Source organism: Pagrus major, chromosome 17 (genome assembly GCF_040436345.1).
Source record: "Pagrus major chromosome 17, Pma_NU_1.0".
Classification (NCBI taxonomy): domain Eukaryota; kingdom Metazoa; phylum Chordata; class Actinopteri; order Spariformes; family Sparidae; genus Pagrus; species Pagrus major.
This window is the reverse complement of record NC_133231.1, coordinates 21833934-21847030: the sequence shown is the minus strand read 5'-3', so window position 1 is coordinate 21847030 and position 13097 is coordinate 21833934. Positions and strand designations below refer to the sequence as shown.

The 13097-nt window shown below is 38.3% G+C and overlaps 1 protein-coding gene across 1 annotated transcript; it reads left to right on the top strand.

Annotated features, from left to right (window-relative positions):
- Positions 1–8499: 8499 nt before the first annotated feature.
- On the top strand, positions 8500–12357 carry LOC141011481 (meprin A subunit beta-like). The gene is made up of 8 exons (XM_073484643.1): positions 8500–8544; positions 8653–8674; positions 8826–8870; positions 9373–9490; positions 9599–9777; positions 10509–10727; positions 11142–11360; positions 11903–12357. The coding sequence occupies exons 1-8, from the start codon at positions 8500–8502 to the stop codon at positions 12355–12357; spliced, it is 1302 nt and encodes a 433-aa protein (XP_073340744.1).
- The last annotated feature ends 740 nt before the right edge of the window (positions 12358–13097 follow it).

Here is a 13097-nt window from a genome sequence, read left to right as displayed (position 1 = left end):
GCTCGCATATGGGCAATAAAAATGTGATTAATTGCCACAAACTGTTACATAGAGGCCCTGTGCCACAAAGCAGTAAACAGGTAGTAGAGTGGTTATCCAGTGGCTAAAAGTGACTATACACATATTTATTAAACACTGCTTGAGTCTGATTTTAACGTACTTGTAGTTTCCTTGAATACTTCCATGTTATACTTCTATTCCACTTTATTTCAGAGGTAATTACTATACTTTTTACTGCACTACATTTAATTAAGATGTATAGTTAAAGGTGTGGAAAAGTTGATTTTTGGGTCTCAAAATGAGAATGAGACTCAAAAATCAACTTTTCTTAATAATAGTGCCTTTAACAGTCAGTTAATATTGGCCAACATTCAAATAGTGCTTACATGTTCATGCACATTATAATGATCCAAAAACATAATACCGAATACAGACAGGTCAGTTTTGCACAATGACTTCTTTTACTTTTAATACTAAAATACATTTTACATTTTAGAGGGCTCATTCTTGTAATTGAGTATATTACAGGCATCACATCACATTGCTACTTTTACTTGAATGATTGAACAAGTATGGTAATGGATTCCTGTCAACGTTCTGTCTGTAAATTGGAAAGACTACATCGCCACCAAGTGGTCAAACTGTGACAGAGCAGTGTAAAGGCTTGATTGCAAATGAAATGTCCCAAAGTGTTGTGAATGGAAATTTAGAAAGAGTGAGCAGGTAGTTCTGCTTGTCCACTTAAAGTTCATGTGTCTGGACTTTATTTGCAATCAAAAACATTTTTTGTTATTAACCCTGTCACATTTGGTTTCGCTCATTCTGAAAGTGTTGTCTAAAAATCATACATGGCACCACAAAAATAGTTTCATCATATTTATTGTTTTTTACACTGGGTCGTTAATCTCTGTCTCTACTTTATTTGGTGTCAGATTACATTCACAGTTGCGACAGGCAAGTGCAACACACCATTACTTTAAATAACATTTTCTTTTTTTTATCATTGTTGGAAACATTTGGGGATTAATAGAAACCCTGCAGTTTTTGGTATGGATAATTATTTGTCTGTTGTAATTTACTTTCATCGTTGTACCAAGAAGTATTGACTCTGAGGCGTAAATGTTCTTAATTTTACGGATGACTGCTTCTATTTTGTCACCCACTGACAGCAACAACTTTTAACATTTTGAGGTGACGGGAGTAGCAAACAAAAAAATGCTTGACAAAAGAATAGGGCACAGTAATTTACTGCATGACATTGTTTCAGGGCTAAAAACATCAATCAGCTTCTCACTTTGTCTTAGACGTAGACTTTTTTCCAAATCTGTGTAGTGATATGGTCTTACACGAACACAAATGGCTCTGCTCAGGTTTTAGCAAATTTAGTTCATTCACATGAGAAATTTCTTTATTTGTGTTATTTGGTTTCTGAAACAGTGGCACTAAAGTTGCAATAAAAAGTTATTATATTATTGATTGAGGTCAAATGTCTACATTTGATTAAATGGAGAAAAGTGTTGTGTGTTACATCACACGTATAAGACACGTTAATTCCTACCAGTATTCAAAGTGATGTGGATCAGAGATGCCTGTCGACAAAGGAAATGTCAAGCATTACATGATGTTTGTGAGGATGAACTGAGGCATGAAACCAGACACAAAGTCAGGCTGATGTAACATTTATTTACTGATGGTGACATTGATATCCTGATACACCTTTTCACGTGAGAGTCTGCCGTTCCTCTTGTCGCATATCAGTCACTCCGAAAGAGACAAGAGGGATAATAGAGTTTACGAACTAGAGAGCGTGTTGCAATGGGATCACACTGGCCTGGAAACGTGTTCATGTTCCGACCTATGCAGTAGACGTGACGACAATATCACATGAGTGAAATATCATTAAATAATTTGTTCATTAATTATTGGCATAAATAATGCTCAACTGTTTTTCAGAGGGAGGTGACGTGTTGTCTTCATCAGCTCTGAAAACATACTTCACATGGTTTTATCAGCTTGGTACTTAACCTCTCCGTGGTCTATTTACCAGAGTAAACACTCTACACAATTTGAACTAAAGACTGGACTTGGATACAAACTAAACTAACGAGGGGATGAGGTGCAGGTGGAGTGAGGCGGAGAAACACAGGTGAGGGTGGAAAAAGAACAGGAACAGGGAAGGAGCTGATAGGCTAGAGAGAACATTGGGAACAGGGCAGGTGCGGAGGGAAAGCAGACTGGGGAGGAGCACAAGAGCACAAGAGGGACACAGAGCATAATATAAATGACATGTGAGCAGTTCATCTTTTGTCTCGTAACTGTCTGGTATGTAGGCATAGTATGCACCGTCTCTTCCAACACAATACAAAAACATATATTCAATCTCAATTTCATCTGTCGGAGGTACTGCAGGTGATGTAAAGTAGACAGCAAATTTCTGATTAAGAATAACAAGAAAACAATACACTCTTTTCTCTCTTTTCAGATAAAAAAGTAACAATAAATGCTGTAACCTGCATAGTTTCAAATATTACTAACAGGAACATTGTTCTGGATGATCAGTTCAAATGGGGGAGATACCAGTCCTGGATGAGAGCCGTAATAATAAATGGTCTCTGTGTTTACTGATCTGAGAAGTCAAACAACTTGAAGAACTTGTTTCTTTTGTTGACTCATACATTACACTTCACCTGTAAACACAGACCTGAACGCCAAAGATGTCGTTCTACAGGCCTTTGAACAAATACAGCTGAAAACGTGCATTGACTCCAAACCCCGGGAGGATGAAACCAAACTACATTAAAGTCATTAAGCTGTTGGGTAAATAGCTACATAGAATGTAATTTAGTCAAAGTATGGTGGTATTTCTCACTGGTTGATTTTTGGTTATTCCTCTTTTATTTTCTCTGAGTTCACCGATGCAAGGACAATTTAACCTATTATTTAACCTACATGAAAATTGTCATTTAAAACTTAATTATCCCTATTGGAGTGTACATTTAGGTGGACAGAGGCAACAAATTGACTGATATACCGCTGTATTTTCATTGTTTACAGAAAAACAGACTACCACAACTAATCAAATGCGTGAGTTTTCTGTGAAAAGTAAAACAGTATCCAGTTTTCAAAGCTGTGATATATCTTGAAGTTTCTGATCAAAGTTGGTTTCTAATGTCACTTTAGGGCTAGAAAAGTGTTTCTTTTTTTTTTTTTTGCTCCAACGGAAAGAGGATCACTTTAGTGTTTAATTGTGTGAGGAGGAGGAGGCTTCTTCATGCACTGCAGCACGGCTTCTGGAGAAGAAGGGAGATGGTGCCAAAGTGAGGAGCAGGAGAATGAATACAAAAAGAAATGTTCAGTGCCTCCAGTTTTTCTATTTTCTCAGTGGGAGCAATGAAGACCAAATCAACATCTGATTAGGTTACGGATGGTTTCAGTCGATGACATCAACCTGTCTGAAACTGCTTGTCCCCATCATGTTTGGGGATATCCAAAATGGATGACTCTCTAACAAATAGGAGTGTTGGCACAAGCTCACGGTTCATAACCTGGCAGAGGCCATGTGCATGGAGATGTGCCTTTCTGCACTGATATCACACTGAAATAGTTACAATTATTCATATGTCTTGAGAAATGAAAAGTATGTTTGGTTGTATTGAGAGTGCAAATCATGTGTTTCAATCGTAATTACATCAAGTCAATGGAGAGACACTTGGATTGTGGGATGACCCCAGGAAGGTGGGGCAGCTCGTCAATCATACCAACAAAGTCGTACCACACTGGTCTGAGCTTTGGCTGCAGCACTTTCTCGTCTGTTGATGTTTTCCGGTCAGGAAACTTTATGAAAGCAGGCGGTGTGGTCTTTCTCCTCAGCATAGATGGTTTGTGTTATAGCAGTTAAATAAAACAGACTTTAATGCTGATGTTTTTAGGAAAACATGGAAAATAGAAAAATAATATTTTGGGATAATTGCAAATATCATGATCTTAGGTCAATCTTGTTACATTCTTCATTGTTTTTCTTAGGTTACCCACTTTCTGGCATCAGCCTGAGCAAAAACTTATAGATACAACTTGAGAAATATGAAACAGTTATTTCTATTTGGACTTACAGATTTATCAAGTCTTCGAATGGGTGGCTCAGACCTTCCTAAGCCTCGGGTGTGGTCCAACTTGAGCAGTGTGACTCTGATGCAGACAGATGATGAAACCTGCCGGAACCAGCCGTGCGAGATGCAGCTGACGACAAACATAAATGAATGTGTTGAAAGGTTTGTCTTTTCTGCATCAAAAAATGTGGAAACACCTGCATAACAAAACCAGCAACAATGAGTACCTCTTCTGACAGCACAGGAAACGGCAAACCCACAATCTGTCCATCATCACTGCGGTCGGGTACATGTATCGTAACATGTCATGTGTTATTGTTGTCTGCATGTGATGTTATGTTCCTAGTATGTACTGAAAATACCAGACCAGCATAGAGTTTGTCAGTATTATAATAAATGTGCTTGGTCTTGATATCAAAAGAGGTCAGGGATTATAATATAGTTGATTTTAAAAAAAATGTTAAAGTGAAAAATAGTCCAGTTCTTCTTCCATAAAATTGCCAATAAACTACCTTTACGGTTAGTTTTACATTGAGATGTATGAGAAGGCCTTTAAATTACTAAAATTAAATTAAAAAAATTACTCAGGTTCTGTCATAAGTATGTGATTTGGTCGATGATAACCAGCATCAATGTTGCAATTCTCTTGTTAGCCACTCTTATCATGCTTTACGGCTCAGTGGAAAATGATGATGTGCTGCAGGTGGTGTTATAACATTGTTCTCACAAAAGATGGATTAACCGGTCACGGCACCTCTGTACAACACAGAGACATCCCTGGGGTTTGCAGACACTCTGAAGCGCTGACAACAAAACATTTGTTTCAAATAAATCTGAATTGTTCAGTTGTGAAAAGTTGATTCCAAGTTACAAACATGCCCTTACGAAAATGTCACAGTCACAAAAAATCTTATTTACAGTATATTGAATATTACATCATGTGATTTGCTTTTTTCACATGTATTCCATGTTTTTTTCATGTGTAAAAATGATGTCACATGTGAATTGGACTTTTTTTTTTTACAAGTGAGTGGTGTTATTGACAAATGTATTAAAATTTCAACCTGTGAAATCGACATTTTCACATGTGAATTACAAAATACATTCATTTTTCACATGTGGTTTAAAAAACATTTTTAGTATTGGAAACACAAAATGACAATCATGTGAAATGTGCTTCTTCAGATGTGAATTTCACATTTTCAAAATTTTAACGTGAAAATAATGTCACATGTAATAGAGACATTTTCACAATTGACTTCCTTTTTCCAATTATGAATAAAAATTTCAACATAAGACATTTTCTTATCAATAACACGTGTGCCAGTAGTGGTCACTCTAATACTGATAATGCCACTTGTGATACTTTCATAGATTTAAGATGATGCATCAAACTTCTCAAAATAAAAACATTACGGTTGAGTAGGGTAGTAGGAGATGGACGCCTGTTTTGAGGGAGCATCACTGAAATGGAAAGGGATTGGCTGGTGTTGGTTTACTCCACCTCCATATAAAAGTCCATGCTTAATATCTCACGGTGATGTTCAATACCACTGATCTCCTTTCCAATCTGATACCAAGTAAAACCCAGGCTGGTAATGCTGATGCCAATACAATACAACAAAACACACACACAAGTGTAATAAATTCAGCTGTTTTAAGAATGTGGGGGAAATTTCCCACGGTCAGTGATAAATGTCACATACAGCTACACTTTCTCTCTGTGTACCTGGATAAAACCCGCCAGCGACAAAGAACTTAGTGATAGATGTCTGTTTCACTCTAGTGGCACCTTTGTTCTCCTCTTCTCCAGACCGCCGCCGCCTAACCTCATCATTCTGTACTGTGATTAAATCTCAAACGGAAGGAGAAGTAGTTCCTAGGAACCAGTTTTTTAAACTAGATCCTGGATAGCGCAGTTATTTTCTACCGTGTCTATGTTGATAAGACCAGTGTATCAGTACACGTTTACCCCAAATCACTGAGTTTAGATATCGATCTTTTCATATGAAAATCGACCTTAGAACAGAAACTTGTTGGTTCAGAAGTATCGATCCGCAGACAATAGTATCATAATATGTTATTTGTAACTTTCAGACAGTTGCCTTTGCGTCGATCCTGTAAATATAACATTTTTTACCTCAGAACGTCCTTGGTTTATTAAAAAGAGCCCTGTTGTCTACAGATCAGTTTCATTTGACGCTTGACTTGTAGAACTGTGAAAATTAAGTTAAATTAGGAAAAACTATGTAAAAAATAAAACAACAACAAAGCATGAGCAATGATGCTATGCATTTATTTTCTTGTTTTCTGCTATACAAAAGCTTCATCATCCCCAACTGGTAACTTATCATTTAAACACAACTGCAAGGCCGAGGCACAGTGGCACTATGAGCTAAATGCTAACATCCATTACCATGCTAAAATGTCACAATGACAATGCTAAAATGCTAAAAAAAAATGTTATACAAGAGTCTCACTAAGGTCACATTCCCCGTAAAGCCAAGAGATCTTCTCTGAGACACACATCTGTCATTGCGATTCTTTCAGTGCTGATCATATTAAGTCAAGCAGGCAGACGTCTCTATTATGTTTCAAAGGCTGGTATGTGTACTGTTGTGTTTCTTCTGCTGTGCCTCAATGTACTGACATTTACATGGGTGCAGTCTGACCCCGGTTAAAGGTGCTATTTGTTAGGAAAAACTGACGCTTTGGGATGGCGGCCGACTCATCCTTGTTTTGGCGGGTTGTGAATGAGACCCAAAAATAAACTTTACTCACAAATAGCACCTTTAATTCATTTATAAGAAGCAGAAATCTCTGGTCTCCTATAAATAACATTCATATACAACTAATCTGCAACAGCACATTTGTATTGAAGGAAAGGTAATTGCTGGATTATGCGCAGAGACGATTCCTTGACTGAATGAAAAACTCCAATGAGATGCAGGGAGGTGTGGTGGGCGTACAAAGTGCAGCGCTGTGACACCAGAAGCCATGATTCAGGCCCAGACTCCTGCCTGTGGATAGGTTTAGCCAACAAAAGCACGTTGGTTTAGGTAAAGGACAGATTGTAATTTCTGTTAGAGGTTAAAATGTTTTTGCTCTTCTTTCCGCTGGCTTTGGCAAGAGCTTGACTTTCCTACGGGTTTCACTGGTGGTGCTGCTGCTCTCCTACTGTTGATCTGATTGGTTACAGAGGGTGATAACAGATGGTTCCTCCAGTCACCTGCCAACAATTGTGTGTCTGCCCTTTTCCAAACAGTTTCAAGCGGCTCCTTTCCAGACAAGTCTGTGAAACAAACCATGAGGTACCTGCCTAAACATAACCACCAACAAGTTGAATAATGCTGGAGTGACTATGAGTGGATGCTGGAAAAACAAATGAAATATGTTGTCACTGAACATTTTACTGATACGCTCAGCATTAACACTTTTGCAACTTGCCAGGTATACTAATTGACAACATTTCCTCATTATGTTAATAGGAAACATAATTTGGTCAGTATCAAAGGTCCACTTTGTAAGAAAGTGGAGGCTAAGAGTTGAATCTCAAATACTGACTCATCAAATACTGATGCTTTGGGATTGTAGGTTCGGACGGCCGAACCTACAAACGTCAGTATTTGACAAGTTGCGAATGAAACTCAAAAATCAACTTTCTTACCCTTTAGCATGCAAAACATATTGTGCTGCTACTGCAAATCTATTGTATGTAAATATTATTTCTGCTAGACAGGTAATGGTGTGTGTGTGTGTGTGTGTGTGTGTGTGTGTGTGTGTGTGTGTGTGTGTGTGTGTGTGTGTGTGTGTGTGTGTGTGTGTGTTGGGCTGTAACTGTAAACTGAGATCTGCAAACACTAACGGAGCTGAGCTGAGAAGTGGTGTATTGATATTTGTATACTCGCATGTCAACACACTTTCTTTTCACTTGATATTAAGTCTCAAAGTCTTTCTCATCTTGGGATATAGAAGGACTGATATTTGTCAGACAGTCATATGCTAATTATGCCTAGAAGGGAAATGAATACTATACTAATGTTACCATGTTGATTCAGGGAGGTTTTTCTAGTGAAGATGGTGTGTGTGGAAGGACGTGTTTGGTATCCAAACAAGTCTGCACCTTCATTTGTCTTAGAAGTGTAGTTTTTGACACATTCAGCTGAAGATTGTACCGTCTGGAAACTGGCAAAAAACAATCTTTGTGATCCAGGAAGAAAAATTCTAAAATGGTTTGAGAAGGCGCACATATTGGAGGAGATAACAGCACAAAGATCTGAAACCAACAGATTCAAGAATTGAGGATCTTTATTTGTGAGGAAATTACCTTTTGAGATATTTCAACCGTCCTCTTTTATCGCTCTTTTCCATTTTAAAGGATTTTTTGACAATAATGTATCGCTGCATTATTGTGCTGAGCATACTTCACCTGGCCATGGTAAGTATATTTATTAAATATTTGTATTATTGCAGAAATTTGCACATATTTATCGATGAATTGACTCAAGTTTAATCCTCTCATTACCTCTGGTCTTTTCTCTTCTAGTCTCTTGAGCCATTGATGATAGGTGAGGCTTTTTCAAGTCATTTTCATAATAATTAACATTAGATTATGAATTATTATAAAATAATCTTCAACAGTTAGCAAAATGTACATACTGTACACTGTGTGAGCTTGTGTAAAACTAAAAATGCTTTTCTGTGTGTTCTGTTCTAAAGACGTCGATGATGACGACGACCCGGATATAGATGAAATAAACGAAGGTAACATAAACTAGAGGTCATAGTTGTATAGTTAGCAATGAATTTGAGTATTTAAATGTAGATATACTGCCTCCACTGGAGCTATATAAACATACTATAGATGAAAACAGACAGAAAATGTAGACAAATGAGATATGCTTTCTATTTGCCCTCCAGGTCTGGATCTATTTGAGGGAGACATTATGGAAGTAAGCAATGTGAATCATGTCTTTTCTTCTTTTTTGTATAATAGATTGTTGAGTTTGTTTCTATTAATTTTACACCTTTTTACTCCACCCAAGGTCATTCAGACAAAAACAAGACGTGCCAGGAATGCCGTTCTGACAAGCCAGAAAAAGTTGTGGGACATCCCTGTTTCTTATGTACTAGAAGAAACCCTCAGTGAGTGACGTTCAATAGGCCCTTTTCCATGATCACTGTTAAAACATTGCTGAGGCACGAACAAATCAGAAGACGCACCGAGGTGGTGAGTGCTCATTGTGATTCTGTATATATTGTCCAGGTATGAACGCTAAAGGGCTCATTCTGCAGGCCTTCGAACATTTCCGTCTGAAGACATGTATTGACTTCAGGCCCAGACAGTCTGATGAATACTACGTTTCAATCAGAAAAAATCCAGGGTAAATCTGTTTTTCCTCCCCAAACATAATCTCCATAGTGGCAATCTGGCCCTTGACCCCATGTTGATTTATTCTGTCTGTTGTGTGCCCCTCATCTTCTCTCTGCAGGTGTTACTCCTATGTTTCAAGGTTAGTTAAAAATGGCCAAACTGTTTCCATTGGTAATCGATGCGACCGTCTTGCTATAATAGAGCATGAGATTATGCATTGTTTGGGCTTGCATCATGAACAATCAAGATATGACAGAGATGACCACATCACCATCATGTGGGATAACATCAAAGCCGGTAAGAACATCCACATCTTCTAAAACATATCAAGATTCAAAAGCAGTTTGAGGGTACAAGATTTACTTTGTGTCTTGCCTGTTTGACTGTCTGTTTTTTTTAAATAATCCATGTTTGCTTTTAATGGACAAGTTTAATCAAACAGATCTTCATCCAAATTTTGTGCTTGTGCCAGAAGACACTGTTTACATTTGAACGCAAACAAGTTCTCTGGCAGCAAGTACAGCTCAGGATTGCTTCACATAATAGAGAGTGAAGAAAATGGGAAGAACATGGAAACCTTTGCATCAGTCCCTTAAAGGATAAGTTCACCCAAAAATTTTAAAAAATCATGATCATTATCGACTCACCCTTGTGCTGATGGAAGGTAGTCCACAAAACATTTCTGGAGCTTCACAGCAAAACAGTGTTGCAGCATTCTCCTAAACAACTGAAGTAGATGGAGACTTTAAAATGTAAAGAAACAACAGAAAAAAGAAAAACAAAACGCTAAATGGCTCCGTACAGCTCATAATTCAACACTGTTTGTACTGTTTAGTGAGTAGGTAATGACTGAATGTTCATGTTTGGGTGAACTAATCCTTTTACAAAATGAAACAATTAAACTTGAATGTTGTTGATACAGTATAATTTTCAATGAGGATTTTAAATGAGAATTTTTCAAAGTTTTCCTTTCCTGAAGATAAAAACACTGATACTGATGTCTCATTGTGTGTCTATCTTGTCTACAGGACACAAGGGGAACTTTCATAAATTATCTCCAAGTAAAACTACAACTTTTAATACTCCATACGACTACCTATCAGTGATGCACTATGGCAAAAAGTTCTTTTCTAAAAACTCGAGGAACACAATTGTCACTAAGCTGCCCCAATATCAGGACAAAATTGGCCAGCGACTGGAAATGAGCCCCATTGATGTGTATAAGCTGAATCGCCTTTATAATTGCAGTAAGTTGTGACTTCTCTCATGATGCTTCTCTAATTATATATCATTTAAAAAGACTTGCTGGAAAATGTGCAAATATATTGATGAACACGTTTGTCTCGTGAGAACAGATGGATCAATTTCTTTTATGGAGCACTGCAACTTCACCAATGTTGATATCTGTGGGATGAGCTATTGTAAAAAAGGTTTGGTTGAAGGTTGGAAGAGAATGAGTAATGCTGCTGAATGGCCTTCTACTGACCACACCACCCTGGGCAAGACAGGAGGTACAGCAGCCTGACGACTTATCGTATAACAACTAGCTTTCTGAAGATCAAGTCTGAGCAAACAAGGAATCTTAAATTTAACAGCAAATTACAAACATCATGAGAGTTACAATAACTAACTGAAAGATGTCAAATCCAAATACTCTCCAGGTTACTTCATGCATGCCAGCACAAAATTAGGTCAGGAGGGAGACTCAGCCTGGCTGGAGACCAAACGAATGAGCCCCACGAGGAAGTGTCATGTCCAGTGTCTACAGTTCTACTTTTACCATAGCGGAAGTGAATCGGACCAGCTCAACATCTGGATCAGAGAGTTTCGGGATAAGAGGGACTCTCAGGGAAACCTTCGCCTCATGGATCAGATAACTGGTGAGGAAAATGGAAATGCTACTCTTAAAGGGGGAAAAAATCAAATAAACTATGATTAAGAGTCTACTGCCATGCTGGTGAGGCAATCTGTGGCACAGATTCCTAAACCTCTGGTGACTATGAGTAATTTGCACACCAAAATGTTGAATATAGACCTCGGGTTTGAAAATACCAGATTTCCTGTTGAACTTTAAGAGGAAAAGTCAGGTAGATCACTCATTAGGATTCATCCTCCGGGCACCATGAATGTCTGTACCACATTTCATGGCAATTATTGTCGAGACCTTTTACTAAAATTTAAAAATCAACCCGCCAGTAGCATTAGAGGAAAAGTCACAGGGCCACCACAGTTTAATAGGATTCATCCCCTGGGGAGTAAGAATGTCTGCACTTGAATGTAAAGGTGATCGTTTCAATAGTTGCCGGGACATTCCAGTCTGGACCAAAATGGTGGACAGATCTCTGGCTGACATGTCATCTATAGAGAATCAGAGAAAGAAAAACTATCATATTCAATGGTAAATGAATTTCTTCCCCTCCAGGTGAACTAACCAATGCCTGGCAGTTTTACAAGGTTCCCCTGAATGCTGCCAAGCCATTCCAGGTTGTGTTTGAGGTGCGTAAAGGAAACAAGGAGTCTTCAGGAGGTTTTTCCATCGACGACATCAACCTGTCCGAGTCCGAGTGTCCACACAACGTCTGGAAAATTAACAACTTTGAGAGGCTTTTGACAAACACCGACTTCAACAGTTACCTTAAAAGCCCTGTTACGTATTCCGCAGATGGTTATGCATACCAGGTGGTAGTTGCTCTGCGAGAAACCTATTTTGGAGTTTATTTTCGTTTGGTGTCAGGTGACAATGATTCCACACTGGAATGGCCTTTTACGTGGAGGCAGGTGAACATCATCATGCTTGACCAGAACCCGCACATTCAACAGCAGATGTCCAAACAGATGACTATAACCACTGATCCATCATACGGTGAGTCTATATAAGAGACATGTCAATGCTCTACTGTGACTGATAAGTTGACCAGTCAATACAGCCTGTTGTAAAACTGTCACTACTGATTTGTATCTGTAAGGAGACATATTTTCTGTTTTTCCCAGGTGGATTTGATAATCCTCTTATAGTAGGAAAAAGTGTTCGAAGGCATGGAGAATCTTTACATGTGAACCCAGGTTATGGGATGAGATCATTTCTCTCCCTGGAGCAAATCAGGAGCCGAGACTTTCTGAAGGGGGGCACTGCCGTCTTCCTATTTACAGTAACAGGTAAGATTTTATGTTCTACCTAATCAAATTCACGATTGAGTACATCTTGTAAGGCTGTTGCGGACATTATATAGTTTTTAGCTAATATTTCATTGAAGGTGGACCAAGCTATTTCGGTGAAAGATAGTGGATTGTTGAGTCTCATTCCCAGGTCATTAAATACTGGCAAAGTGTGGCCGTAATGATAAAAATGTTGCCATGTAACCTTTCTGCAACCTTTCTGTACATGCCAAAGGCTACGTACCATGTTAACATTTCTAGCAAACATGTCATATCACGTTCGTATTACATGTTTATAACCTGGCGACAGTGTTTCAACATGAGTGACACACTGCTTGATATTTTTTTATGGAGACCTCGAGACATCTTCAGCCATATTTGTGGTAACCAAAACAAATATTTTAAGCCAAAACATGATCCTTTCCTAACCCTAACCAAGGTTTTTTGTGCCTAATGCTAAT

What these genes read in the sequence shown, in the direction of transcription:
- LOC141011481 (XM_073484643.1), top strand. Translation starts at nt 8,500, where the DNA reads ATGTATCGCTGCATTATTGTGCTGAGCATACTTCACCTGGCCATG. An exon ending in GCATACTTCACCTGGCCATG is followed by an intron (nt 8,545 to 8,652) that starts GTAAGTATATTT and finishes TTTCTCTTCTAG; the next exon opens with TCTCTTGAGCCATTGATGAT. An exon ending in GTGGGATAACATCAAAGCCG is followed by an intron (nt 9,778 to 10,508) that starts GTAAGAACATCC and finishes TCTTGTCTACAG; the next exon opens with GACACAAGGGGAACTTTCAT.